Genomic DNA, 26,643 nt, shown 5'->3' on the forward strand with positions numbered 1-26,643 from the left:
CAGAGGCAGAAGCAGGCGTTGCAGGGACGCGGGTCGTGCATCGTGCCCCGTGCAGGTCCCCGGCTGCCCCGCGGGGGCGTCAGGCTCTCCCCGGGTGTGAAGTGCTGGGTGGCCCCTGCTGTGTGACGCCAGTCGCACCTTGTTTCCCCAGTGCCGGATCACAACACGATAGAGGCAGGGCAGGAGCTGAACTAGCAGTGTGTGTTTGTTTATTTATTTATAGGTACGTGCCCCGGGGTGCTTCACCTCGCGGGAAGCGGTGATTATTCTCGGTGCAGGCGGATGAGTGGGCAGAGGGAGATCACTGCGTGGCCTGATAGCTCTGGTCAGTGCAGCGAGGAGGCAGCCGACCCGCAGGCGAATGCTGCACGGAGAGGTAGCACAACATTGTGGAGGGAAAGATGAGGAGACAAACGCGCTTGAATTCCTTACTGAAAGCAGTGTTGGATAGGGAGATACATATATGTTGGGTTTGGGGTTTTTTTGGCATGAGGAGAGTTTCACCGAAGCTGGAAGGGCATTTGGTCAAAATGAGGTGGTATAATGCTGGTGACTTTAGGCTTTGTGTAGAACGAGTCGTTTTTAAAAAGGGCTACCTGATGATTTATTGAGAAACAGTTTCTGTGAGGTGTGAAGGCAACCTCCAGAAGACAGGGTGGTCACCTGGAGCATGGAGAGATGCTGAAGGAGTTTTGGTCTCTGTTATGCTGCAGTGTTAAACCACACGATTAGTTCTGGTCCTAGCAGGAAGGAACAGGCCATCAGTGAAGTAATCTGGAATTTATGGGGTTTGCACGTTTTGGTGCTCATGATGGCAACATAAGCAAGATATTAAGTAGATAGAATTGTCACACTGTTCCAATCTTTTTGAGCTGTAAACGTATAAGTTGCAAATACATAAAACAACTGTTTTTAATGCTGGAACACATTTCAGGAAGAAACACAGCGAGTGGGGCCTGAGTTTAAAGTATGCTGTAAGAGGTTATTAATTTTTAATTCATATTACCTTTGGTTTCAACTAGTTGCAGCTTCTAGTTTCAAGCTGAGCGTAGGTGTTGGTATAATCTAAGTAATTAATAGTGAGAGATGCTAACCTGTGGTAAAATTACTCTGGTTTAGCCTGTAATGTAGGGATCCAGTATTCCCTCTGTGCATTAACGTACAAAGATAATTAAGAGATTTCCCATTTACCATCTTTTATCTAAGATGTGTATATTAAATTGCATTCATCTTCAGAGATTATACAATCTGTTGTTTTTGTCACTTACACTTTCTTTGTAATTTGTCAATGTTGCTGTTTCTTTTATAGTTAAATGAAAGAAAAACTCTGCACAGTGCTCCCAAGTGTGAGATTAGCAAAGCTGGTGTAAAGAGGAATTACTACCTCTCTGGCTTTAAAAATCTAAGCTGGTGTATGCATGACTTGTATATACAATATTTGCTTCTCTTGTAGTAGTATGAACTCTTGTCTGTAAGACTTGTGTTGCCAGGCATGGCTCAGGGATGACATATGCTGACTTTCTTTTTTTTCCCCCGGTGTCCAATATCTGTTGCTTGTCATGTTTTTACACATATCCTTCACTATGCAGGCCCTCCAAATCTCCCTTGTTTTCTTGAGTATTTCCCACCTTTTCTCAGCAGTCTCATCGGTGAATAACTAGGTGACTATGTCTTGATTCTGCTCTCATGGGATGAAATTGTGAATACTGGGGAGCTGTGTTTGCTAAAACAACCAAAACAAATAGTACAATAATCATTAATGGGGTAGGTTACTGGGAAGCTGCAGAATAGGTTTGAGTATATAAATGCCCTCTAAGAAGAGGCAAAATAGGCTGAAGAGATCTAGTGCTTTTGACCGCTTTAGTTTAATTAGCGCTGGTTCCTGTGCAATCTGTACAGAACTCGCATCTCCTTTATCAGGGTTTGTTGTTTCTGAAAGAAGGAAATTGTGAACTACAGTCTTAGAAGGCTTTCTGTATGTATAGCACGAAGGGAAGAAGGGTTATTTGTAATAGAAGCAGGGATTTTGCTCATCTAATTGAAATAGTTGTCAAATAATGATAAGAAGAGAGGTTGTAAATAATGCGATGGACTCTTGATGTATTTTGAAAGAAGGTAGCATCTCTCTCTCCTAGGAAGGTTTTATTCCAGGTCTAGTCCAGTCTGGTTCTCTGGAGTCCTGTCTGTCTTGTAAAACTGGAGGTGGTGCCTCCATGGCCATTTGAGCTGATCTGGCTTGGGGCTCTCGCAGTCTTACTGCCACCTTAAGCCAGCGCTGCCTTCATGCTAACTGGCAACAAGTTGGTTTGGGGAGATGAACAGACTGAAAGCTACACTTGCTTTGCAAGAGTGGTTGGTGTCTGGCTGGACGACCCCAGGACTCACCTGGCTCCCCAGCAGTGCTGGCTGGAGAGGTAGCTGTGAAGCAGAAAGGGATGAGACTGTGTGGGCCATGAGACGGGAGGATGGAGCTTGGGCAGCCCTGAGAGAGGCTGGGGACACGTTCCAGTCTGAAAGCACCAAATGGTCATGTGGGCATAGGGCAGCACCTCACAACATCACTGGACGTTCGTAGCGCGTTGCTTTCTGTTTCAAAGGAAACCGTTGTGCCCTTTGTGCTAGTCTGCGGTGGCCACTGAAGGTCCTGGTGCTCAGTAGCACCATTTCAGTCCATTTAATGGTATCTGGACAGAAAAAAAACCCCGAATATGAAAGAAACAAAAGAAAAGAACGTTGCTGCTTGGGAGGACGATAATAAGATGCGTTTAAAAGAAAGCTTTATTAAGCTTCAGTTTGCTGCAATTATGTCTGTACAAAAGAAAGTGAATAATACATGACAGGACAAAGGTGCTGCCAGAGACTGGAAGGTGCAATTGCGTAGGCCCAAGTGGATCTCTTAAAAATAAGCAGTTCGGGAGAAGGGCAGTTTGCATGCACGTGAGCTGCTCTGTTGCACCGTTGTTTATCTTGATGCTTTGCATAGGCTGAAGTCTGCAGTTCTACCTTTTTTGCAAAGTTAGGTCACTTTAATTGGCAATCAGCTTGACCTGTGGTAATTCCTGGGGAAAAAAATCCTTCCATATCATTTGGCCCTACTGATCTGTATTTAATGTGATTCTTTCACTAGCTTATTATTCTTCAACCTCCTGAGCAATTTTTCTTTTGTCTTTTAACTACACACAATTTTTAGTGCTTCTTGTAAAGTGCCAAGAGTTTCTATGTCTATTGTAGTTCCAGTGCTTATTTATCCTTCTTTTATGATAGTTTTCTGTTTCCTCTTACTTGTTACAAACGACTAAATCTTATCTTACTTTTAACTCGTTAAAAGTAATTTTCTTTCACTAGCATTGTTTTTTAGACTAATACATTTTTCTGAAAGCGGTATGTCCTGCCTTTTCTTCCTACTTACTAACTTTTGAGCTAGTTGACCGATGTCAGCCAAAACTGTCTGTGGCGTCAATCTCAAGGATAGCAAATTCTTACAGCTTTTATTGGTAGGGGGAGAATGACCCAAATTAATGTTTCTGCCAGTGGGAAATCTGCAGCATGATTTCATGGTACCTATCTCTCTGTTAGACCTGACTTAAACTGGCCCGCTGCTTGATGTGCAGCTCTGAACCAGCCGGAGGTTATGCCGCTCTTGGACAAGCTGATAAGGGAGCACAGCTGGGTTTCACACCAGCACTCTCAGAGCTCCAGGCTGTGGCCAGAGGAAGCCTGGAGTTTGCAGTGCAGACATGAAGTTGTGTAGGATGTGTATGTGAGATAAGTCATTTGCACCTGATCTTGAAGGACCTCAGCTGAATGATTCTTAAAATTGAGCTCTGTAAAGCCATAATTTCCAAGGAGCAGCCTTCAAGCCATGTTAATCAGTGAAATTTTGAGTTAGAAGCTGGTGTCTGTGCTGGACTACACATGATACCAGGGCTTGACAGCAGTAAGCTTATTGAAGTTTCGTGTCTATTGGCATATTCTATAAACAGATTTTTCTTTTTAAGAGGGAAAAATCCAGAAGGAGAACATATTTGTAATATTCAGTTACATCTTACAGCAGCTCCATGCTGAAAAGAGAAAATAACAATTTTTGGTTTGGAGTTAGGGGTTTTTTGGGGTTTGAGTGGTGTTTTTTTTAAGGAGGAGAGATTGGTGGTTGTGCTGCTTTTTTCCCCAGTGCCTTTTCTAAAAGGTAGTTCAACAGGATGCAACTTTATTGGGTTTTGGTATTCCAGGAGAGCTTGAAGTGGATCCAGCATATTGTCTTATGCATTCCCTTCTGCACCGAATGTCAGGAGTAATTCACGTTGTTGACAGCTATGTCAACATGTGAAACTGAGTGAAGGACAGGCACTAAACAAAAAGCTAATAATAGAAGAAGCAATAAAGGGAGAAGTGAACGCTTTGTTAGTGAACTTCGTCTGGAGTAAGAGGGTCAGATAGGGCAGCCTGTCCTTATCTGTTACCACAAACACCTCCTTGTTGGCAACATTCAAGCGAAAGAGAACTGTTTGTACATCCATGTGTGTTATGTGAGTATGAGGAACAAGCAATTTGCCGAAGAAACACGCGCAGTGTATTTGTATAGAGGCTCACAAAAGTCACTTTGATTCATCTCCATTTATTTAACTCTTTACCCTACTTTGAACTTATGCTTCCAAAAACTCTATAATAAATGAACTCTATAATAGTCTCGCTTGTACCCATTGCAGACATTAAATATCTGGTTTGTCTAGCAGGCAGTGTGAGGCATCATGTTAGTTGTTGTCTGATGTGTCTTCTGCAATAGAAGGGTTACCTCTGTTGGTTCAGTGATGACCACGGTATATATCCTAAACTGACCGGCCACTCCAAGACAGGACAGACTGTTGAGGGAGTATTTATTCTATTTTGAGACGTGCTTAGTCATCCCTGTTTTGGCCTCTCACAGGTTGTGGGTATTGCTCCTTACACTTTCCTAGTAAAGCTGATGAACAAGTTAACCAGGTCAGTTTGTGAGGAACAGTTTGTGGCTGGTTTGTGGTACAGAAGGCTGTGAGTTCTGGAGGGCTGTGTTACTGCCCGTGTGTTGTGCACTGCTAGCCAAAACCAGAGAATATGTTCTGCGTTGTGTGGTGTGTTAGTAAATCTAACAGTTTGCATCACACAGGTATGGAGCGGCTGCTCAGTATGGGCCAAGCATATGTAAGAGGATCTTCATTAGTAGGGAATATGATAACAGCCCTTCTGTGTCCTGAAGACAACATTCAGCTATAAATATTTCTTCACTGTTGCAAATAGAAGTCTTTAGTAAAGAGACTTATCTTTAATTTGGCTTTTTGTAATTGATAAACCTGCTTGTTTGTTTTCACTTGTGATTTGGTGTAGGCTGTGTAAAACGTGACCATATCTTTAACTATTAGTGTGGTCCGTGTGGATTTTTTAGGTGGCCTGGCAGTATGCAGGTATCGTACATTTTGGATTAACTGCACTGTCACATAAATGGAAATATTTTCTCTTGTCAGAGGTAAAATGCTTTCTATGGGGACTTCTGCTTCTGATGCCAGCACTCTTCTGAAGACTTGCTTTGTGGCTTGGCTTAAAGGAAGATGATGTCATGAATGAATTCTGAGCATCCTTCAGGAGGCTGGTGACCTTCCTGTCATTGGTGAATGCTGTCATGGATAACCTCAAAGGGTAAAGACTGTATTTCTGTGAGCATGTTTCAGGCTAGTGCTCTGATACAGGAAGCGGTGGTTTCGTATTTGGTTTAGGTTAACTGCCCAAAGCTTGCTCTTTACACTCTTAAAACCATTCACAAATTATGGGAACAAATTGGAGGAAACAATTTGCTGGAGTAGCTGTCCAGCTTTCTATATGAGCTGGGTTTGAAGAGTGTATTTACTCTCCAGATGATAATATCCTATAGGCATACTTGAGCTATCTTTAAGTGAACTAATTTGGGTCTGGGAACAGTCTTACTGCAAAATATAAGCAGTGAAGTAACGTAGGTTTTGCTGAGCTTTGTACTGCTGCAGCCTGACTAGGTACCTGAATACTCTGCTTAAAAGTCAATTTTAGTTTAAATATCTCAAAACTATGCTGGGCATAATTTTAGCTGTACCTTCAGATACTCTTCTACAGGTGTTTACTGCGGGGGCCAGATTTTATTTCATACTTGATTCACTTCTGGAATGTGCAATTTTTTTTTCCTCTTAATAAATCCCTGAAAATAATTCTTAATTTAACCATTAGTCTTTTTGTTCATCAGGGACTAGTTTTGGCTAATGTTCCTTCGTAGTCTTTTCCTTTTTTATTCTCCCAATAAATGGGAAGCCACACTATGTAGTTCTCTTAAAATAAAATGTAAAAGTTTATTAATATTTTAGTAGCAGTACTTTGTTTAAGAGGATACTCAAAAGAGTACAGTTTGATTTCTAAGAATGTTTTATCTGCTCACTGTGTTTATTCGTTCTGTTTTAACAGCTATTTTCCAAATCGCCACAAGCAGTTAATGCACCTTATGAAGGACTCCTGACCTTTTGCATCTTCCTGAGTCATATCTAGATGTCACCAGTGTTTCCCATGTTAACAGTTCTGAGCATGTTTTACTACATGTGCCTTCGGCGCCGAGCTAGGACAGCAACAAGAGGAGAAATGAACAGCCGGAGGGCTATAGAATCGAACACCCGAGCCTTACCTATCAACGTTGAAATCGTTCAGTATGCCAAAGAAGTGTTGGATTTCAGCTCTCACTATGGTAGTGAAAACAGCATGTCTTACACCATGTGGAATTTAGCAGGTATTCCAAACGTCTACCCTAGTTCTGGGGACTTTACTCAGACTGCTGTCTTTCGAACTTATGGGACCTGGTGGGATCGTTGCCCTAGCGCTCGGCTGCCGTTCAAGAGGACACCACCCACCTTCTGGAGCCAGGACTATGTGGAACTCGCTTTTGAGGAGCCAGTTTATCCCACTGCAGTGCATATTCTGGAAACGTATCATCCTGGAGCCATAGTCAGGATTTTGGCATGCTCTGCAAATCCTTACTCACAAAATCCACCAGCTGAAGTAAGGTAATTTTTTTTTCCTCTCCTTTATGGTTTCCTGTAAGATGTTAAATGCTGCAAATAATGCTGTTTAGCGAACTTTACTTACTAGTATTTCTCTGTTTTGTATGTGACCTATTAACATTTTATTTATTTCTGCATGTTTTTAAGACTGTGGTGACAGGTTTATTTTATAGCAACTTCAGAGATGTGGATTTTTTGGTCGTAATTAATGCAGATCCTAATATCAGATTTAATTTGTGTAACAACAGTTGTTGTGTTGAATTTTTATGTACCTAGAAAAATCACATTTGAAATGGCAATTCTGCGTTCTCTTTCTCTGATAAGACAAGCAAGTTGTGTAGAAGATTCACAGTTGCTGTGTCACCCTGCTTCAAGTAGCCACAAACTTTTTTCTCTGCATGCTTTAGGTTGTATGGAAATGAGGCCAAAATCAGAAACACAGAATAGTTGGGAAAAAACCTGATGCCATTTGTCTGATCTTTATTTTTGGTCTGATCTTTATTTTTGGTCTGATCAAAAGGTGTGGGGCGCCCTTCATTTTTCTCCTTGCTTCATAGACTGGAAGAAGCGATTTGATCCTGTTGGTTTTCCGCATAGTAGGAACTCCTGATGAAATTCCAGTTGAGGGGGGCAGGAAGATGGGGACCTGGGGAATGGTAAGATACTAAAGAAAAACACTGTGTAGGCGGTGTGAAGCTCTTAGTGGGGATGTGAGGGAAGAGAACAGGTAAGAACACACAGAGAGGAAAAACATAGGGAAAAGCTATCAGTATGTGCAATCAAAATATTCCACACCCATCAAAAAGAGATGAAATTATACCAAACCCATAAAGGAAAGAACTGAAAGACTTAACAAAACGTATTGTGTAGCAAATGTGCCAACAAATACTGTATTTCTTTAAAATGCATGCTTTGGCAGTATAAGCAGTGTTGGCTTTGATACTGTGTTTTCCCTGAGCTGTCTTTTACAATTACAGCTAAAAACCATACTTTTAGGTCTAACTTAGTATCCCATGCTTTCTAGTACCAGGCCATTGGTGTTTATTCAGCCACCTTAGAATATTAGGTGTCATGTTATATATTTAAAATTTCCAATTAATAAATTTTGTATGATTCAGTCATCTACTGTTCTTTAGTGCAGTTGTTTGTTTTCTAGCTTATTAGTGAGTGTGCACTGTATAGCTCTAAAGTAAACATCCAAATTCAAGGGACAGTGATAGGTCTAATAATAATAGGCTGCTTGACTTCAGAAGTAGGAGTGCATTTGGCACTGTAATACAGGACTTATTTATAGGCTGGCGTGTGGTAAAGGCATCCTTTAACACTTTGGTACTTAGAACCTAATGTGAAATGTGGCCTAATGTGGCCAGTTACTCTCTGAACTTTCATTTTACTTCTTTATCTTACTGATGTAGCACAGGTTTATGTGGAGATTATTTCTGTCACTGTTGATAATATTGCGTTACAGTAACAGGGTGCTGCAGGGCAGTACAAGGACATAATTCTGAGTCATAAGCTCATGCTGTTTTATAAAAATTGCTGTTCAGGTTTTGGTTCTTGAAATGGTACTGGCTTTAAATTTTTGTGTGAAGACCAAGAACTGTTGAGGGAAAGCTCAAGAAATGTTAGCTGAAGGAGCTATTTAGGAACATGCACTAAAAAAAAAAGAAAGAATTGTTCAGAGAGCTCAGAGATGATGGAAGTGAAAACGCTAATATAAAACTTGTTGGGATGTGCTTAATGACTTCTGTTGGGGTGTGGTCAGAGTGAGAGCTCAGAATTTCCCTTCATAAAAAAAGGAGGAAGTTTCTGTAGGCCCCTTCTTTTTAATTTGCAGGCAGGAGTATCTTCTCTTCTGCCTCTCATTCTTAACATGTTTGATTGGAAGAAGGTTGTCTCGAGGAGCCTCAGAACCTGTTGGCTGTGTTTCATCTTCAGTGCTTGCCAGTCTTGATGCTAGGGAAGTGTTAGAGAGGCTTTTTTAGTTTTTTCTTTTGGCTTACCTGTCCTCAGCAGGGCTTGTCTGTTCAGAGCTGCACCTTTGGTTTTTCTCCTTTCTTCTGAAAGCGACAAACATACCTTATGCATGGTGTCTTGAAGGGAAGATGAAGGAACCCTTTATCCACATGAGGTATGCAATATTTTTCCTCTGTTCGTTTGCTCACCTTTGAGGGGAATAGGAAGAGTTGCAAGATTGCAGTCTGGTTGCTGCTTCAGATCTTGGTCCCTTGTTTTCATTTCCAAAAAATCTTGATGTCAGCTAAGAATTATTTTTTTGAAAGTGGAAGCTGCCGGTAGTCTCAGGTCATTCTGTGCCTAGCTGACGTTTTGGACTTGACCTGCCATATTACTTTCTTCTGTCAAAAAAGGCCATGTCCCAGTTACTTAAGGGCATTTAGACCCTTCTTTTGCTCTCCTGACTATTTTGGTACTCAGTTTTAAGTCACCTGATTACCTAAAAACCTTGAAAGTGCTGTTTTGTTTTATCTGCTGATTCTGGGTCTCCTCCTTTCTGAACACCAGTGTATAAAGGGCAGGTCAATAGAACGGTTCCTCTTCACCTGTTCTTAGTTTGATATTAAAAAAAAGGCCAAAGTAATGGTGGAGTCAAAAGTGTTGAGAGGAAGAAGTCTGTTGAGACTTGTTTAAATGTTATGCTTAGTGGATTATGTTAGCCCAAGTGAGTAATCATTTCTTTTTCTCTTTAATATTTAAATATCAGCTCTTCCAAGACTTACGCTGTGTGCAAAAGCTTCTAACCTACAAGAGGTTCTCCAGTACTTGGTGTACTGCAGTTTTTCCTCAAGAAGGCTTTATATATTCTTGCAGAAAAATGGCTGTAGCCCAGTTGGCCAATGTTTTTGCTCTGTTGCTCACTCTATACTTCAGCTGCATGAAAGAATGATTTAAGCAGTTTTTGAGAAAAAGTCTTTAGTCGTGTTCCTCTGTTGCCGGTGCATTGAATAATGCTGTTAGTTATATCTCTGTATGACACTGTCTCAGATCAGCTTTCAGAGTCTTCTGGGAGACGGGATCAGCTCTTAATGGAACGGGAATAAGCATTTTTTTCAGAATGGAATGTAATTGTTCCTAAATAATTCTAATGCTTTAAACGCGACAGGTAATTTGAAGTTTTTTCATTATTGTTTAGCCAGAAGACAGAGGATTCTCTGTCCTCTCATATCTTTTGCTGCTTTAAACACTGAAGACATGACATCATTTCCTCTGCATAAAATAATTTTTAAAAATCATAAATGTCAGAGAAATCCTGTCTTTATGCATGGAGACCTCTTGTGCTTTTCATTAGTGTCACTCACACCTTGACTGCTGAGAAGTGTTTGGTAATTTCTTAAACTGTACTAACGTATGTTAGTATCCTTGTAAGAATTTGTTATATGAATTATCTGAGTGCAAGAAATCTAGGCAAACATTAATAATCTGAGATTGAGACTTGTAGTATATAATCTCAGTTTTTATGTGGTGAAGAAGTCCCTCCCTTTTTTGCATTGTGTTGTGGTATGATAATTATACTAGTGTAACCTTGAGGTTTTGTACTGTGGTGCACGATCAGTGTGCTTAGGGTTTGGTGACAACCACGAGTCCCTCTTCAGCCAGTGGAAGAGGCAGAGCTACACACAGGTGATGGGGGTCACTGCAGCTGAACCAACCAAGAGAATTTTCTTTGTTTCTCATAGAATTTTTGATGGATAAGATACAGCTAGCTTCTGTGGTAAAGAAAATGTTTTCTTTCCTGTTTCTTTTTCCTCTGCGTGTACCCAAAGGGCTTACTCTTGGTGATTGGTGTCAGCCCCTTTTGAAACGTTTTGATACTCTTAATAGTTGGTGGCTGTCAGACAGAGTTTGTATGTGTTTCAATGGGAGCTTTCAAGTAAGTAGTGTTTTTTTCAGAAGTTTTACAACCTACTCCTTTTACAAGAATAACTTTGCTTTTTGAATTTGGAATGTAAAAGAAAAAATTGGTCCCTGTTGTTCGGTTGTGGTGTTTTTTCCACTTAATTTGACAGTTTTTCTTACCTTATGTACATTATAGTGGCATCACATATTCATGTGAATTTATAAAAGCTCAAACCCAGAGATTCTGAACTACTTTGGGATGTGTGGCAGTGCTTGGAGTGATGTTTCATAGCATATGTCCTTGTTGTTATGCAATGATTGCTTCTTTAGCAGATTGGAGATTGTTTTGCAATTTTTTTTTCTTTTTGTTTTCCACGGATAAAGTGTAGCATTGATCAGGTTGTTTCTCACAGGTGAGATACCATGATCATTTGACTGGCTGGGGGAATTTCCATTCTACCTTGCCTGCTCCTGCCAATTATTTTAAATTTAATTTCTTTTGTGTCGTTTTGAATTTTGCTAGATGCTTTTTTAAGCAAAATTCTGAGTTTGATTTGTAGACGAGTGGCTCAATTCAGTATTTCCTACCTTAGCTGTGTTTGTTGCCTGTGAGGTTCCTTTCTCTCTCTGAAGGTCTTGAAGTCTGTAGAGGCAGAAGGTTCTGCAACCAGAGGAGCAGGCTAAGGAAGATGAAAAATGTAAAGGCTCCCTCTCTTTCCGTTAGGAAGATTATTGTATTTAGGCATTATTGTACTAATTCAGGTAGGGATATTGTAAATTTGTTTGCTGGCAGCCAGGATAGGGATCAAAATGACTGGAAAAAAAAAAAATCCCTGCTTCTGATAAGGGGAGTGAAACCAGAAAAGCAGTGTACTGAATGTCAAATATTGTGCCTTCTCTCTTGCTTGTGAAGAGTGGGATTCAGATGGTTCTTCTGCTCTACCTTTTGTTCCCTGTGAATCTCAGATGAAGGCACCCAAAACACTGCTGATACCGTCAACACCTAAGAGTGTGATAAGGGACCTTCAGGGCTCTATCTCACCTATGTGTAACACACAAGTTCTAGCCATTTGCATCCTTGCTTATAACTTGTTTTGACATCTTCAGGGAAACAGCTTTTTCTTGTTCAGATAACTGTCATAGAAGAATGAGTTCTCGGTTCACAGGACACGGTAATTTTTGAGTAACTCGTAAAAAGCTCGTGTGGACAGGGCAGTTATTTCAAGTACCTTTTGTTGTTTTAAATGCCCTGAACATTCTTGGGAGTCCTGTCTGCTCCCTCTGGTATTGAACTCTCAAAGCAGAAATGGAAATCTGCTGCATATTCCCCCACACTAATTAGACTCCTCTGAACTCTGCTTATCACCTTGATCTGAACGGTTCTAAAATTGTTCTCATGATCAGTCTTCCCTGCCTTTTGTATTTGCAAACTCACAGCACTTTCCAGGTTACCAGATTGAACCTAGTGTGCTGGAGCATCCCTGGTATGTTAGCAGAGAGGGGATGCTTTCTTCTAGGTAGCCTACAGATTATTTACAGAGCACTTGCTTGGATGAGGGCAGATGGAATGTATTATGATCACATACCACGATTATAACTGTTGTAGAAGTTGCAATTTCAGCAAAGGTGTGGTCATGTTCTCTGAGTTTCCTTATGCTCTCCTCGTTGGTATTTATGAAACTTTCCATTTGTTTGGCTTTTAACACAGATAAAAATTCTTGGGACAGGGCTTTTATTTTTTGTGCTTGAATTTCATGTAGTGCTTCATTCACCTTCTACGCCAATCTTAATTTTAAAATGCAAGAAGTCTCAGCAGATTGCAGGCAAAGTTTAATCTTGTCTTGCTGGAGAGAAATCTGATTACTTTTCCTAGGAGCCACTTTTCCAAAGAATCTTTATTATAAGATATTTTCTTCAGAAATAACCAGCTCTACTCAGGCATCATCTTAGCCATTAAAAAGCTTTCCAACAGCATTAGGTCAATAAAATATTAAACGAGCATTAAATATCTGCTCTCATTTGACACAAACCTTGCAAGTATGTTTCTCAGCCTAAAAATCACTCGACTGTATTTTCCTTTATGGTGAGGGAAGGAGAATGGGAATTTCTTTTTTTTTTTTAACCACGTAGTGGATGGAGTCTTTAGAATCAGAGATTTGAGCAGAATTGGCTGTCTTCATGAGGAGGAGAGAAATCTGATGGGATAACTGAATCCATTAAAGCTATATGGAAAAACTTCACTTAAAATCCTCATTTTCTTCGTTCACTAGAGAATATAATACAGATGTTGCTGCTTCAAATTCAGGCTTTGTAAAGACAGGCTTTCTAGCCCATTGCTCACGAACCCTTCTTTTCAGAGCACTCCCACTGCAGCATCTGTGATCAGCTGTTACTGTATGTATATCTGCAAGACTTCAGGACAAACAATGTCCTTCCTTCAGTCGTTTGATCCTGCTTGATTTTTTGAGAGCTACCTAATTAACTTCAAGGTAGAGAGGGAAGAGAATTCCTTGCTGGATTTCAGTTTCGCTTTGTTTTGGGTTAAATCGGTTATCGAGCATCTTAAGCTTGGAACAAATACAGGCAACCTTATTAGGGAAGCTGATTTTTTGTATGCACCCTTGAACCAGGACACACTGTCAAAATGCCTTTCTTCTGAAAGATTTTGAAATGAAAAAAATGCTCTGGAACAGAATAAATGCAGTTCTTGCTGAAGGCTCTTGGAAAGTTAGACTTTCTTGATCCATTTCCAACTGTGGAGTCTTCACTCGCATTCAGATGGGAGTAGCCCAGTTAAGTGTCAGTGTGCTGATCCTAGATGAAGAGATGACTTCCGGTTGCAGTAATGGGTGTACTAAGAGTACGCCTACACTCAGGAAGAGTTTCCTAGAACAATTGCAATGGCCTGATCTTGTGTGTGGTGCCACCAAGGCAGGGAAGAATGAAGAACGTTCAAATAAGCCTGATAGATCTGAGGTTTTCCAGTTAAACCAACAGCTCACTCCTTTAAAGTTAGCCTGTTGATGAAAAGAAAACCGTATGACAAGGACAGTGGAAGATGGTCGCTGGTGGTCTTGTTCATCAGCACTTGGTATGCAATGTGAAGTGTCACAAGACTGTAAAGCCGTGCTACATGTGTTTCCTTTTCTCTAGTTTCTTGTAAAGACTGGAAACCAAAGACACTGCTTGCTGAAGGTGGTTATTACTCTGCAGTTTGAACCTAGACCTCTAGATGCATATTTTTTTTTTTTTTTTTTTTTTTTTTTTTTTTTTTTTTTTTTCCCCCAGAGCTCTGCTGCTACTGGATAATCCTCTCCAGGGCACCGAAGAAGAAGTCAATAACTCAGTCACATTCTGTTAAAAGTTGATGGTCCAACGCGTGCTGAATTAGTGAAAAAATAGCCTTGAGTTTCCCTAAGGATAGTTTCAGTGGGTATATGAAAGTGTCTAAGCAAAATGTCAGATGGTGATCTGGATGTGTTCATGAAAGGTCATGTGCATCGCTAACATTAAGTATTTGCTTAGGGAATCGACCTATGTGAGAGTGTGATGGTGGGACTACACCTGTTACTTTTTGCCATGAGTTGACATTTGTTTCCGAAATGAATGAAATCTTCTCTTAGTAATAAGTCCCTCTTAGGGTAGAGTTGTCTGCTCTCCTACACTGGTACTTTCTGCTGTTCCATATATTCCTGCATGTTTCTTTTTACTTCGTTACTCTTTTTTCCTCTGACAGAAGACTTCTGCAGGCCTCTCATTCTGCTGTAAGGTATTTGTGGAGAGCAGCATGGTGTAGGGTAGGAAAATTTGTCTCTGTATACCTGAAAATGTCCACTGTGAAATGGAAGTTTCAGTCGATATGGATTAATTTTCCTATCCTTCAAATAGTATCAAGTTTCTAAGCCCTATTTATACTGTGTGCTATGCTTTAATGAAAGTCCTGACATGTTTTGCTTTTTGTCATGATGGACAAAGTTAAAATATTTGGTTCTGGAGAATAAAGCATGATTTTTTATCTTTTAATGAATTTTTTTTAGTCCTGTGTGTTCCAGTGTGAATGTCAGTGTTGAGCAATACTTGTAAGTTCAGACTAGTTGTATCTGGCAGGGAAAGCCCAGGTGCTGACATACTGGGGAGCAGACACAGTTTTCTGAGGCCCATGTGACAGGAAAAGTAGCCTGAGAGAAATCATTGAAGCTGGGACTAGTGTGATCAGAAAAAAAAATGGAGTAGATGTGAAAGTGTCTGGATTATGCACATGGGATGCAAGGATTGCTGTAAACATACTGTCAAATGGAGTGGCTGCTGGAGGCTTCCTGCTTTAGGAATTAACCAGCCTTGAGGAAGGAAAAGATGGGCATTGGGGACTGCAGGACCTCTAAAATCTATTTTCTAGTGATGACCCATGCAGGCATAGAGCATGTTTCTGTTTTCAGGCCTTCTGGCAAGTTTGGGAGCTCTGAAGACCTAATTAGTATAAGACTTCATCCTCCAGATTGCCCAGTTGGTAGCAGGTTTCACTGTCATTTACTGGAGGAGATTTGTGTGTGAAAATAAGGATGTAGGTATAGAAGTTCTGTGCATGCCCTGAACTTCCTGACACTGAGCCAAGGAGGAGAAAAACTTTGCAGTTTAGCAGTTTGGAAATTCTAATGTTTTTTGTGAAGCACCCTTTAAAAAAAGACTCTGGTAATTTGGCAGTGAATTACTTTTAAAAGTAATAGTTTGCTTTCCTAGACAGATAAACAAATTAAAGTTTAGATTATTTTTAAAATAATTTGCAATGCTGCAGTTTGAACAGTTTTGATGTTAAAGAGTCTGAGCTGTGAGTTTTTTCTTTTTTATTTTTTTCTGAAAACCTTTTGTGGGAAGTAGGAGAGGCCAGCTGACTGTATATTTGTGTTACATGGCACGACTGTTCCCTGCATACTTCCACTACGTGTCATCGTTGTGAAGACATCTGTAATCCATTGGTTACAATTACCTTACCTGTGAGATGATAGAACAACTTGTGCATGAATAACATGTGTGTGACTCTGAGTATACAGCTTGTTTTGTTAGTTAGCAATGGAGAGAAAACACATTAAGGTCATGAATTAGTGTGCCCTGCTAAATTCATCCTTAGGATATTTACCAAATACAGGGAAAACCTAATTTTCATTTTCTTTTCAGCTTTGTTTCCCACTTGTTAAGTACTCCTGGTGAAGGAACACTCTTACTGCGTTCAGGAATTGCTTTAGTAACTTTGATTTTAATCCCTATACTGACTGTGTGTGATTTTTCTTTCACAGATGGGAAATCCTTTGGTCTGAGGCACCTACAAAGGTGAACGGTCCTCAGGCTCGGCAATTCACACCTTGTATCAAACAGATAAACTTTCCCACAAACTTAATCCGACTGGAAGTGAACAGCTCCCTTCTGGACTATTACACTGAATTGGATGCAGTAGTACTACACGGTGTGAAAGAAAGACCTGTGCTTTCACTGAAGACTTCAATGATTGATATGAACGATATTGATGAAGATGAGGATGAAGAAAAATATGGCTGTGGAATGGACACCCTTACTAAACAGTTCAGCACTGTTACCCTCAGGGAATGGCCGACTAACGGATATTTTGATAAACTGCCTTATGAGGTAAGAAAAAAAATGTTTATATTCAATACATTTGTCATGATCATTAAGGGTGCAGAGGTGCTTTGTAGGGTACTGGTCAGGATTGTTGTTTTTTCCATTTAGAGTTCCTTGCATTCTTTTGTGAATCTCCTACAGTTACTGTATAGTTATGCCTGAATTACGTGGATGCTCACGTGGATGGATATTAGCAAGCGACTTTGCTGCTATTTGCATAATTATTGCACTTTTATTTCTCAAGGATCTGTCCACTCAGAGTTTTTACACTAGTTATTCTAGCCTTGAATTTCTAGCTCTTGAACGTAGAAGCTTTGGCGGTTTTCTGGTAGTTTTATTCCTCGTGCTTGGTGAAGAAGATACATAAAAGAGAGATGAAAAAATCGAATGAATATCTGGAAGTGAAAATAGTTTGTAATAAGCTAGAATTTTATATTCCTGTTAAGTCTCTTACAAAAACTCAGAATTTTGTTCTTGAAATTGCCATAATATTTTCATATTATTGTAAAATAAATATCTTCCATCCAGCTAAATTCTGAGTCATGGTGGAGGTAAGAAGTATTACAGCTGGACTTCTGTACACTGTCTTGTTTTGATGTTGGATACTTTTATTGTCATTAGCACAGGAAACAGTTGTGAAGAAACTCCTTCCAGATCCCCTGGCAGCGGGTCAGTTGCAAGTGTGCTCAGAATAGGTGCAGATAAATACTTTCTTTCCTCTTGCTTCCAGAATAATGAGATTATGAAGTATGGTTATTGAATACTGTGTGCAGGCCAGGAAGTTCTCAGTGGGGTGTAGCTGTTTATGGAGGCTAGCACCCTAGTTAGAGTAAGAATTGAGAGACAAATTGACTTTCTTCACCTCTCCTGAAATAAACTGGGTTTGCAGATAGTGGGAAGGAAGGAGCCTTTACTTGCCAGTCAGACCTCTGGACTCGGGCAGAGATGAGTGTTCCTGCTCTTCAGTGTACTTCGGTCTGGCAGAAGCAGCAAGTGTTTGTTTACTGCAGTAACTCATCAAATGCTCAGTGCTTGTGGCTTGAATCAGACTTGCTTTGGAGAGGGAAGGGAGGATGGTGAGAGACACTGTCACTGATTGTAGAGCACTTTCAGAAATAGGTGATCTAATCAGACAGTGTTTTGGTTTTGTCACCCCTTTTATCTCTAAGTACCTGAGTTTGGCAGGTGAAGGCCATGGGCGGGTGACCTGTTCCCTAGTAACCTGCAGAAGATTGGTGTGCTTGGAAAGAGGGAGGAAGAGAATGTAACAACTCTCTTCATCTTCCTCCTGTGTATTTATCTTCACTTTTCAGTTTTCTTCGGCTCTTGAGTTTATGGGGTTTTTTTTGTTGCTGCAGTGGAGTAATAAATCAAGATACTAACTTCATCCTGAGTTAGCTCTAGTGGTAATTTTTTTCCCCCTCCATATAGTCCATATAGTGTTTAAAATATTTTGCTGTCAGTGCTAGTAATTCAGTACTGAAGTGAAGAAATTACTTGGCATATGCAAAGGTGTGGTTGATTCCAGAACATTTTAAAATGTGTAACTATTAGAAAGTTTGAAAATGTGTTGGTCTTAGTCATTCAAAGAAATCAATTGTAAAGAAATCTTGATTTAAACCTAGGAAGTCTTGTTTGAAAAGGCTGGATAAATTGAAGTATAGTAGGCCACCAGAGAGATTGATTGATCTCTTTTCTGTTCCACATAATTATATGTATTAAGATTATAATTTAGAAGATATTTGTGTAGTCCTGTTACTGCTATGAACTTAGAGCTCCATGTACTTTATTGTGCTTGTCTGCTTTCCTGTTTGTGTACCAGCTTCCTTTTCTTATCCATTTTTTAACACGTTTGGTGTCATGAATTCATTTATATGGTCTAGCAATACCAAGCACATTTCTTTCCTTCTGCTTTGATTTAAAGAAACTGAAAATATGGCTGGAATATCTATCAGAAAACTACAAAAACTACTATTTCTGGACTGGTTTTGTGACAGCAGAAATCCCAGTCTCCTACTTTCTTGGTCCAGCTAGAAGGTTTGGGTATCAGAACAGCAAAAATGTTGTACTTTGTAGTATGGCAGATTTTATCACATCAGATATGGGAGCGCTACTCTGCATGCTGTCTTATGCAGCATGCATGACTGACAAGTGTCAGATTTTTCTGGGAAGAGTTCGAACCTTTGTAACGATGAAATAAGGCAACCGCTGACTCCTTCCAGTCTTGATTGATACGTTATGTGAAAAATTGTATGTTTTTATATGTTCATGTTGATTGTGAGCATGTAACTGTCCTAAGTCTTTATACATATGCCTATTCATTATTTGAGGTGTTTCAGGCTTTTTCATACCACCCTCCATAATTCACAAAATACACAGGCTGAATGTGCTTATCTTAAAGTAGGCATCAGTTTCTCCAGCCTTTGCTTTGCCTTCATGGTCTTTCTGAAACTTCCATAGACTATCCTTTCATAGACTGTGCTGTTCCTCAAAATTACATGAGGAATCGCTTGCTGCACTGTGAGCTCTAAAAATGTTGTCAAGAGTCTGGATTGCTCCTGCCAACAAAAGAGAAAAATGCTCGATTCCTGGGGCACAGGCTTCTTTAGAAAAAAGTGTGAAATCTTGGATGAGATGGGTGAGAGAATTTTCCTTCCCTGCTCATGGACGGTGTTAACCAGCCCTTAGTAGCTGTGAAGTGCATGTACCGTCGTATGTTCTCCAGAATTACCTTAAAATTGAGGAAGGATATTCTAGGAGACACTGCATGTTCTTGTATTTCTTCCCAGTTATCTTTGACTAACTTGTCCTGCTTATAAAGTAGGAGGAGTTAAGGCCTTAGTCTTTGTTGGTTTTGCAGGAATACTTGAGACCTGAAGGCCTGAACAACTTAAAAGCCTTTGAGAAAGGTGAGGAATACATGTCACAGTATACCTGCTGTGTGGTTTGAGACTCTCAAAATGTGCCAGGTACCAAGAACCTAACTTGTATTCTCCAGAGAGTCAGGAGAAATCCCACATGCTGCAGTGCAAAAGACATTTTTAATGTAAATTCTGATATTAAAACATATAAATGACATCTTTGTCACTCCTTGAAGCCATTTTTTCCTAAAACTGCCTACAAGATTTATGAGCTGTTCATGTCTACTGGGGAAGTGAATTTCACCACTAAATGTGGATTTGGCACCCATGTTCAGGGAAAATGGGTCTTGAATGCAAGATCTGTATCCCTTAGATGATATTTAGATAGAAGAGTCAGAGCAATAAGCAGGAGCATTTTTAAGCATCTTACACTTTTTTTCCCCCCTCAACAATAAACTTTTACATCTTTCCAGAACAATTATTTGTAGACTTTCAGATAATCAGCAAGATTTTACGCCTTTCTTTGGAAAGAGAAACTCATGAGAGTCTTAAATGCTCTCTTAACAGCTGATAGCCATATGGCACAAAATTGCCATCAGTTAATGGCCAGTACACTGCCAATTGCTGTAGCAGGCTAGGCTCTGGACAGTGGCGCATGGAGAAGATCTCCCCAGCTTTAGTCCTCCCACAGTCTCGTTTTTTTGATTGTGCCGTCTGTCAGTAAGATCCTGTTCTGTTCTTTGAATCAAGAAGGGGCTTGAAACCTTTACAGCCTGTCATTGCTGAGAGGATCAGAGTCTGTAGCCTGGTGCTGTGAAGCCCCCTCTGCACAAGCACATTATGCGAGTAGAATAAAGGAAAGAGAGACCTGAATGTTTGTGTTTGGTGAAACAGTCGTAAGGCCAACTTTCCATGTGTTCAGGTGGACTACTAAATGTGTTTGCATTTGCTGATGCAAGCCGTAGGATCCTGGAACTAGGGATTGTGTTTTCCTAAACTGTGCTGAGGAATATCAAAAGCCCTGGAAACCATCATCTGCCTGCCTGCCTTCTCTCTTTGCCTTTTTGTGCACGTACCCTTTGTCCTTTGTCTGAGCATGTCTTAGTATCAATTCTGATTAATTAGACTCTAAGTTGCGGTGGCTCTAGCTACAGAATGAAAAAATGGCAAGTATTCACTTGAGTGTGTTTGCCACTGTACTTTCATATCGAAGGGACTCGCCGTGAAGAACTGAAAGAGGAAATTTGTAGGAAGTGCAGATGTTCTAGGTTTTACCAGCTTCCAGGCACTATTTTATTTTCTGACCAAATCAAGTCCTGCATTATTGTGCTGTAGCCACAGGAAGTATTTTATTGGGTACAAATGGTTATTGCTTGCTGTTATTCAGCAAAAGTGCTTAAAAAAGCTGGAGAAACATTTGGGTAGGAAAGTAGTACAATGAGCCTCATCGCTGATGAAGTTTTACCCCATGTGTTGAAGAGCACGATGGGAGACCCTGTCTAAGCTTACAAGCAAACTTTGTAGCGGGTGTTTTTTTAAGATGTTATATTTTTTCATTGATAATTCAAAATATATGCGTACATGTAAGATGCTGCGATCAGGGACTGTGATGATGATAGAACACACGTGGATCAGGTGTGAATCAGGATCTTTTTTGTGCTCAAAAGCCACACAGTGCATTTGCATACTGCTGTTTGCTGAATTGTGGAGAACTGTGATTGGGAAACCTTCAGGTTTTGGAGGTTCTCCCTGTAGTGGCTCTTGTCTCGCCACATCTCTAAAGCTGGCATGTGCCACATTTGCCCTGGAAATGGGAGAGAAAGTACTTTCAGTCCATCATAGCCTAAAAAGGTGACCAATGTTGTATAAATTATATTTTGTTTTCCTCTTTATACTCCTTTGTATTGTTTTTTCAGTAATCCTTGTTTTTACTGATCGATTCATGAGAAAGTATAAAATAGTAATGGCTGCCATAATTTTTTATAAATGCAGAGTGAAAACAGTTGCTTGCGAGAAACTGTTATGAAATTGGTTTTCAAAGCAGATATTCAGTTCTGCAGCATTCTTGGAATCACCGTGAGCACAGCGTAGTACAATACAGCACATCGTGTCACGTTCTCATTACGGTATCAAATTGTACTTTATGCTAGGATACACATACATAAAAAGGGAATCTCTGACAGACACCAGACTCCAGACTAACAGTGATTAATGGTTATTAGCCTGTAGGTTTAGAACCTGCTATCTTTGTTTAATCAAAAGCCAGAAGAAAAGTACTTTATATCTTAATGTCACAGTAGTGACATTTCATTATATTTTTTCACTCTAGATATTATGAAGTAGGATAATTTCAGTAAAAAAATAAAGAAGGATTATTTTTCTGATTAAGACATTCATATGGTAAAAGATTTCATCTCTGGTGTGAAAAGATTTCCAACATCCTGTATGTTATGAAACACTCACTGAAGTCATCAGTTAGTGTAAAGGGACATTGGTGAAGCATTTATAGTTTCATTCACCATTATCTTGGCTGCTCAAAAGTTACAAAATAACCTTTTTTTATTGAACAAAATTTGTTTTTATCAGACATTGTTACATCACATTAATTGTAGATATAAATTTAGCTAACTGTACAGCCTTTGTTCCTGAGCGCTCAGCTCTAGAAAACTTAGTAAATAAGCATAGGAAAAATTGGAAGGAAAAGACATTCCTGAAATAGATATTTAGGTGGCTTACAGAGTGTGGAATAGCTAAAAGATTGCAAAATAGTTTGAAGCTGTCTTTCAGAATAATGAAAATTATTTAAAGGGAATTGATCATCTTTGAAAAATGGATGTATGTTTACTATTTACTATTAGAATGACAAATAAAACTGTGTAAGTGACTTCTAAGCTTCTAAGTATGGATCTAAGCCAAGGAAAAATCAAGATACTAATTTAGGATTATATCTATGTAAGCCCCTAGTTATTTTGTTCTTTCTCAGGTATCAAAATGCCAGCAACCTAAATGTCAATTGGGAGCAAACTTTATTGATTATAATGTATTCACTTCAGTTATTTTATATATGCATATATAGCGTTATATATATATATATATATCTCGCTGTCACATTGAAATGTCTACGCAGATCCTCTGCATCAAGCTGAGGTGAGAGTTACAGGCACTTGCAGAGACAGAAAAGCTTGGTCTGTTTTAGGGAAAAGAAGGAGTGAGGAGAAGAGGGAAGGCTTGAAATCAATCTCAAGAGAAACTGGAGTATATGCAAACAGTGTGTGTCAGCATTGGAGTTGAAGTTAAATTTTTTAAAAGTTGTAGATTGTGGTTGAAATCCAAATACTAAATCTGGAGCTGAGTAGGAAGTAACATTTTTCATTTTGCAGGAAGTTGGATTGTTTTCTTATTTCTTCTCTTCCAAGGAGGGAGGTGGGGGAGGCAGAAGCTAGCTGCATAATAAACTGGTACATTGGAAGTACAATCTGTTTGGATCTCACAAAAAGTTTCATTTTCCTTTTATGTCAAACAATTTATTCTAGGTTTTGGTGGTTTTGCCTTGTGAATTCTCATAAGGCATTAAAATGAAACATTATGGTATTTTAAAAGGGCTACAGGACTCTCTTCAATTTAACCTGTTTTGTGAGTTGGTTTTTTCAGTTTGGGTTTTCTTTTTTAATTTACACTTGTTCATTTCAGCGAGTTATTGTTTCCCACTGTACTTGAGAACACTTACTCAATGTTAGTTACATAGCTTGAGTGCATATACTTAGAGCTGTTCCAGACAGCCCTGGTAAAGTATACGTTAATTTTTAGATTTCATTTTTCAAGTGAATTTTCTCTCAGTTTCTAAGCTAAAGGAGGTTTTCACTGATGACCACTTTCATTATTTCCTAAAGTGAGTTTTTATGTGTCTGTGTGTGTTGATCTTACTTTAGAGAGGAAAACAGAGCATGATAAGAGACAGGGAACATTTCTTAATTTCTGAATGTGAGAAGTCATGACAAAAATGTGTAGTGGTGCTAGTCAGAAGAGCAGATGAATCTTCTGAAGCTGAGATGTCTCAGTCTGATAAAGGTAAAAAGGAGTTTTGCCTTTCAGATTTGACTCTGGCATAGAACAAAACAGCTCTCAAAGTATTACCGCAAGGAAGAGATTACCTCATAAAAGATGATCTGAATACATTGAATTTTCTGCCTGGTTGTGTAGTCCAGCATGGGTGGGAAAGGATAGATGGTAGAAGGGAGCAGGGAGCAGAGGAGTAAACCTGAAGGTGTGGAGAAACTGGGACGTGGTATGGTTTTTCCATGTACTCTCTAAATATGCTACCATCTTAAAAAAACAAAACCAGAGAAGAAAGAGGATGCCAATTCAGTGTTCTGATCAACGTCAGTGCAGACATTGTGAAAGGCAATATGTAAACACGGTGTTTACTTATATATCGCTGTTTAAATTAGCATGTGTAAAGACACTTCTGATTTGGAAGCTTCCTGTCACTTTCATATGCTGATCTGCTTTTTCCTTTCTTGTTTAATGTGTTGTCAAATTGAGAAGCCAGTGCAGTCCTGTTTAATATAGGTAATCAATGATTTATTTGAGAAGTTACTTTTAAGGAAAAGGATTTACTTTTCTTTGAAATTAGAACATCTTTGCTTACTCCTTTACAGTTTTCCTTTAACATTTCAAGTGCTGTATGACCATCTGTGACTTTTTTTCCTGTTTTTAATATAGCTCATCCAGTTGATTTTGAGTCACCTTACAGTACCAGACCTGTGTAGACTAGCACAAACTTGTAAGCTCCTATATCAACATTGCTGTGATCCTCTACAGTACATTCATCTCAGTTTACAACCTTACTGGGCAAGGATTAATGACACGTCTCTGGAATACCTACAGCCCCGCTGCACTCTCATCCAGTGGCTGAATTTGTCTTGGACTGGAAACAGGGGAGCCATCTCTGTTTCTGGATTTAGCAGGTCAGTGCTATGTGTACAGAAGTATTTTGACAAGCTCTGTTTGCAGAGCTGCTGCACAGTAATTTCACAAAGTATTTGAAACCTTAGTAAAAGGCAAGAAATGTCTTTGATTTACTGTAAAGGGTGTGATTGTTATGATGCAGAAAAAAACCACCAGCTAAAACAGTAGGAGATACTAGATATAGCAGTGGAAGTCTGTTTCAATATGTAGAGTCTGCATGTGCCAAACTGCCTGTGACTGAAAGGCTTCTTCCAGAGGGAGCAATGTTTTGCTTTCTCCCGGGCTTCCAAAAGACTCCACTAGAACCAGGCTGTCAAAATTTCCTGTCATGTTCTGTGTACAGATGAGTCATCAGTAGGACTGTATTAGAAGGGCTGCAGTAATACACTGATAGCAGTGCATGCTTACAAGGTATGGCCCCTAAGTAATCACTGGAGTGCAATGTAAATGCAAATATTTTCATAAAAATGATTTAAAACGTCAGCCCTGTTGGGAAAAGTGGGTTTGCATGTGCATCTTCCGCTGAGCTGAAAATATGACTGTGCTGTAGGTCATTAAAACAGCAAATTTGTAGGGATTCTTCTCTGTACAATAGTTGTGTTCTCTGCTTTCTTAACATATCATTTCTTGCTTCTTTGCTTGTTTGCATTAGTTAAAGAGCATCTATCAATGCATTTCATTTAAGCAAAAATTGCTGCTTCGACTAAGAGGTAATCAGCAATGGCAGATGAAAGCAGAACTTTACTGATAAGAAACAGATGTTTAATACGTCTAAAAAAAAAAGTCTTAAATCTCATTTGCTTTATGAAAAAAAAAAAGGTTAAATCAAGTGTTCAAACATTTTCTTTTCTTTGGTATCTGGGTGCTTTCCCTGGGGAAGTAAAATAATAATTTGAAGAAGTACTTTGTCAAGATGAGAATGTCTCTTCCTTTTTTTCCTGACCTTCCACTATAATCCAAGAGCCCTATGGTCTTTTGTGCTTGCTGGTGGAAAAAGGAGGTAGATGTCAGCTAGTTGTTGAATGGGGTACAAACATTGCCCCTAAATTGGGTTTTCATATTACATACATTTTGCGGAGGATAGGTATGCAAGCTTTAATTGAGAACTGAACTCTGGAAGTGCTTGCTTTCTGATGCTTAGCTATTAAATCTGCCTTTTGAAAACTTAAAGTATGTGCATCTTTGTGGCAATTTTTAAAAAAAATTCATTAATTTTTTGAACATGCAATACTGCAGAAGATTTCTGTAGTCTTGAAAGAAATGAATGTCCAAATTCAGATTATTATGAAATTTGCAGTTCTGGCATTTCTGACTTCCAGTTAGTTGAAAATGGCTTTATTGCTAATAACTTTACTTCAATGGTGAACATCAGTTCAGCAGCACTTATGTCTAGTCCGCATTTCTAAAATAATTAACATTCATTGTTTGACTAATAATCTGTAAGTACACATGGTCGGTTTATGTTCGTTACAATTGGTCATGTTTCTTTGTAGCAAGAGGGAAGAGTGTCTGGGACATCGACACAATTGTGAAGTCATCTGTATTCCTAGGAAAGAGTATCTCTTGGAAGAGATACATGCAGCCTGGGCATGGGAGCTGCAGTTGAATTGTAGATTTTTTAAACAAATTAGTAAGCTAAGCAATTTGCAGGTGTGCCTTCTGTTCAGAATTTTTCACTTCTGAATGAAAATTTCTCCCCTGTAACTAGGCCTGGTTTTGAAAGTTTTCTTTTTCCTAATATAGAAATAACTTTGCGACTCTTTGTTCTGTAGAAGTATCTTTTCTAGTAAAATTTCCAAACACAGAGTTTCTTTTTGACATTCTTCATAAGCATGTTTGTCAAATTTGCTGGCCACCAGGAAAGCAAAATTTACTGTTTATTTGCTATGGAAGTAGCTGTTAATACAGGAGGCATATTAGGACAACACTTGCTTTTCAAAAGCATTAATGTAACTTTCTTCGAAAAACTAGCTTCCTGGTAAGAGGTACTTTTCCTCAAAGGAGAAATCTGTCGAGTAATGTTCTGGTTCTGTTGCCCTGCCTGTCATTAAGATACCACCAACACATGGATATTGCAGCATCCAAGATGCGTAGTCATGAACTCCCACAATTTTTTCCTTTTCAACTTCTAGATGTTCCTCACCCAGCCTGACTTTTGGGAGATATTATGCAAAACAGTTTCTAAAGAATGCTGGAGGTACTTTGACTTTTCTAGGAATTCTGTTTCACACTTCGATTTTCCTTCCAGTTTCTTCTTCAGAATATGAGTATTGCAGAGGAGG

At 39.3% G+C, this 26,643-nt stretch overlaps 1 protein-coding gene across 1 annotated transcript in view; it reads left to right on the forward strand.

Annotated features, from left to right (window-relative positions):
* The first annotated feature begins 6,540 nt into the window (after positions 1–6,540).
* The window catches only part of FBXL4 (F-box and leucine-rich repeat protein 4), a 50,343-nt gene continuing 30,240 nt past the window's right edge, over positions 6,541–26,643 (forward strand). The window contains exons 1-3 of the mRNA XM_010142800.1: positions 6,541–7,049; positions 16,193–16,538; positions 24,116–24,360. Of these exons, the coding sequence (XP_010141102.1) occupies positions 6,541–7,049; positions 16,193–16,538; positions 24,116–24,360 (1,100 nt within the window). The remainder of the gene's footprint in view (positions 7,050–16,192; positions 16,539–24,115; positions 24,361–26,643) is intronic.

This window comes from Buceros rhinoceros, unplaced genomic scaffold (genome assembly GCF_000710305.1).
Source record: "Buceros rhinoceros silvestris isolate BGI_N320 unplaced genomic scaffold, ASM71030v1 scaffold12229, whole genome shotgun sequence".
NCBI lineage: Eukaryota > Metazoa > Chordata > Aves > Bucerotiformes > Bucerotidae > Buceros > Buceros rhinoceros.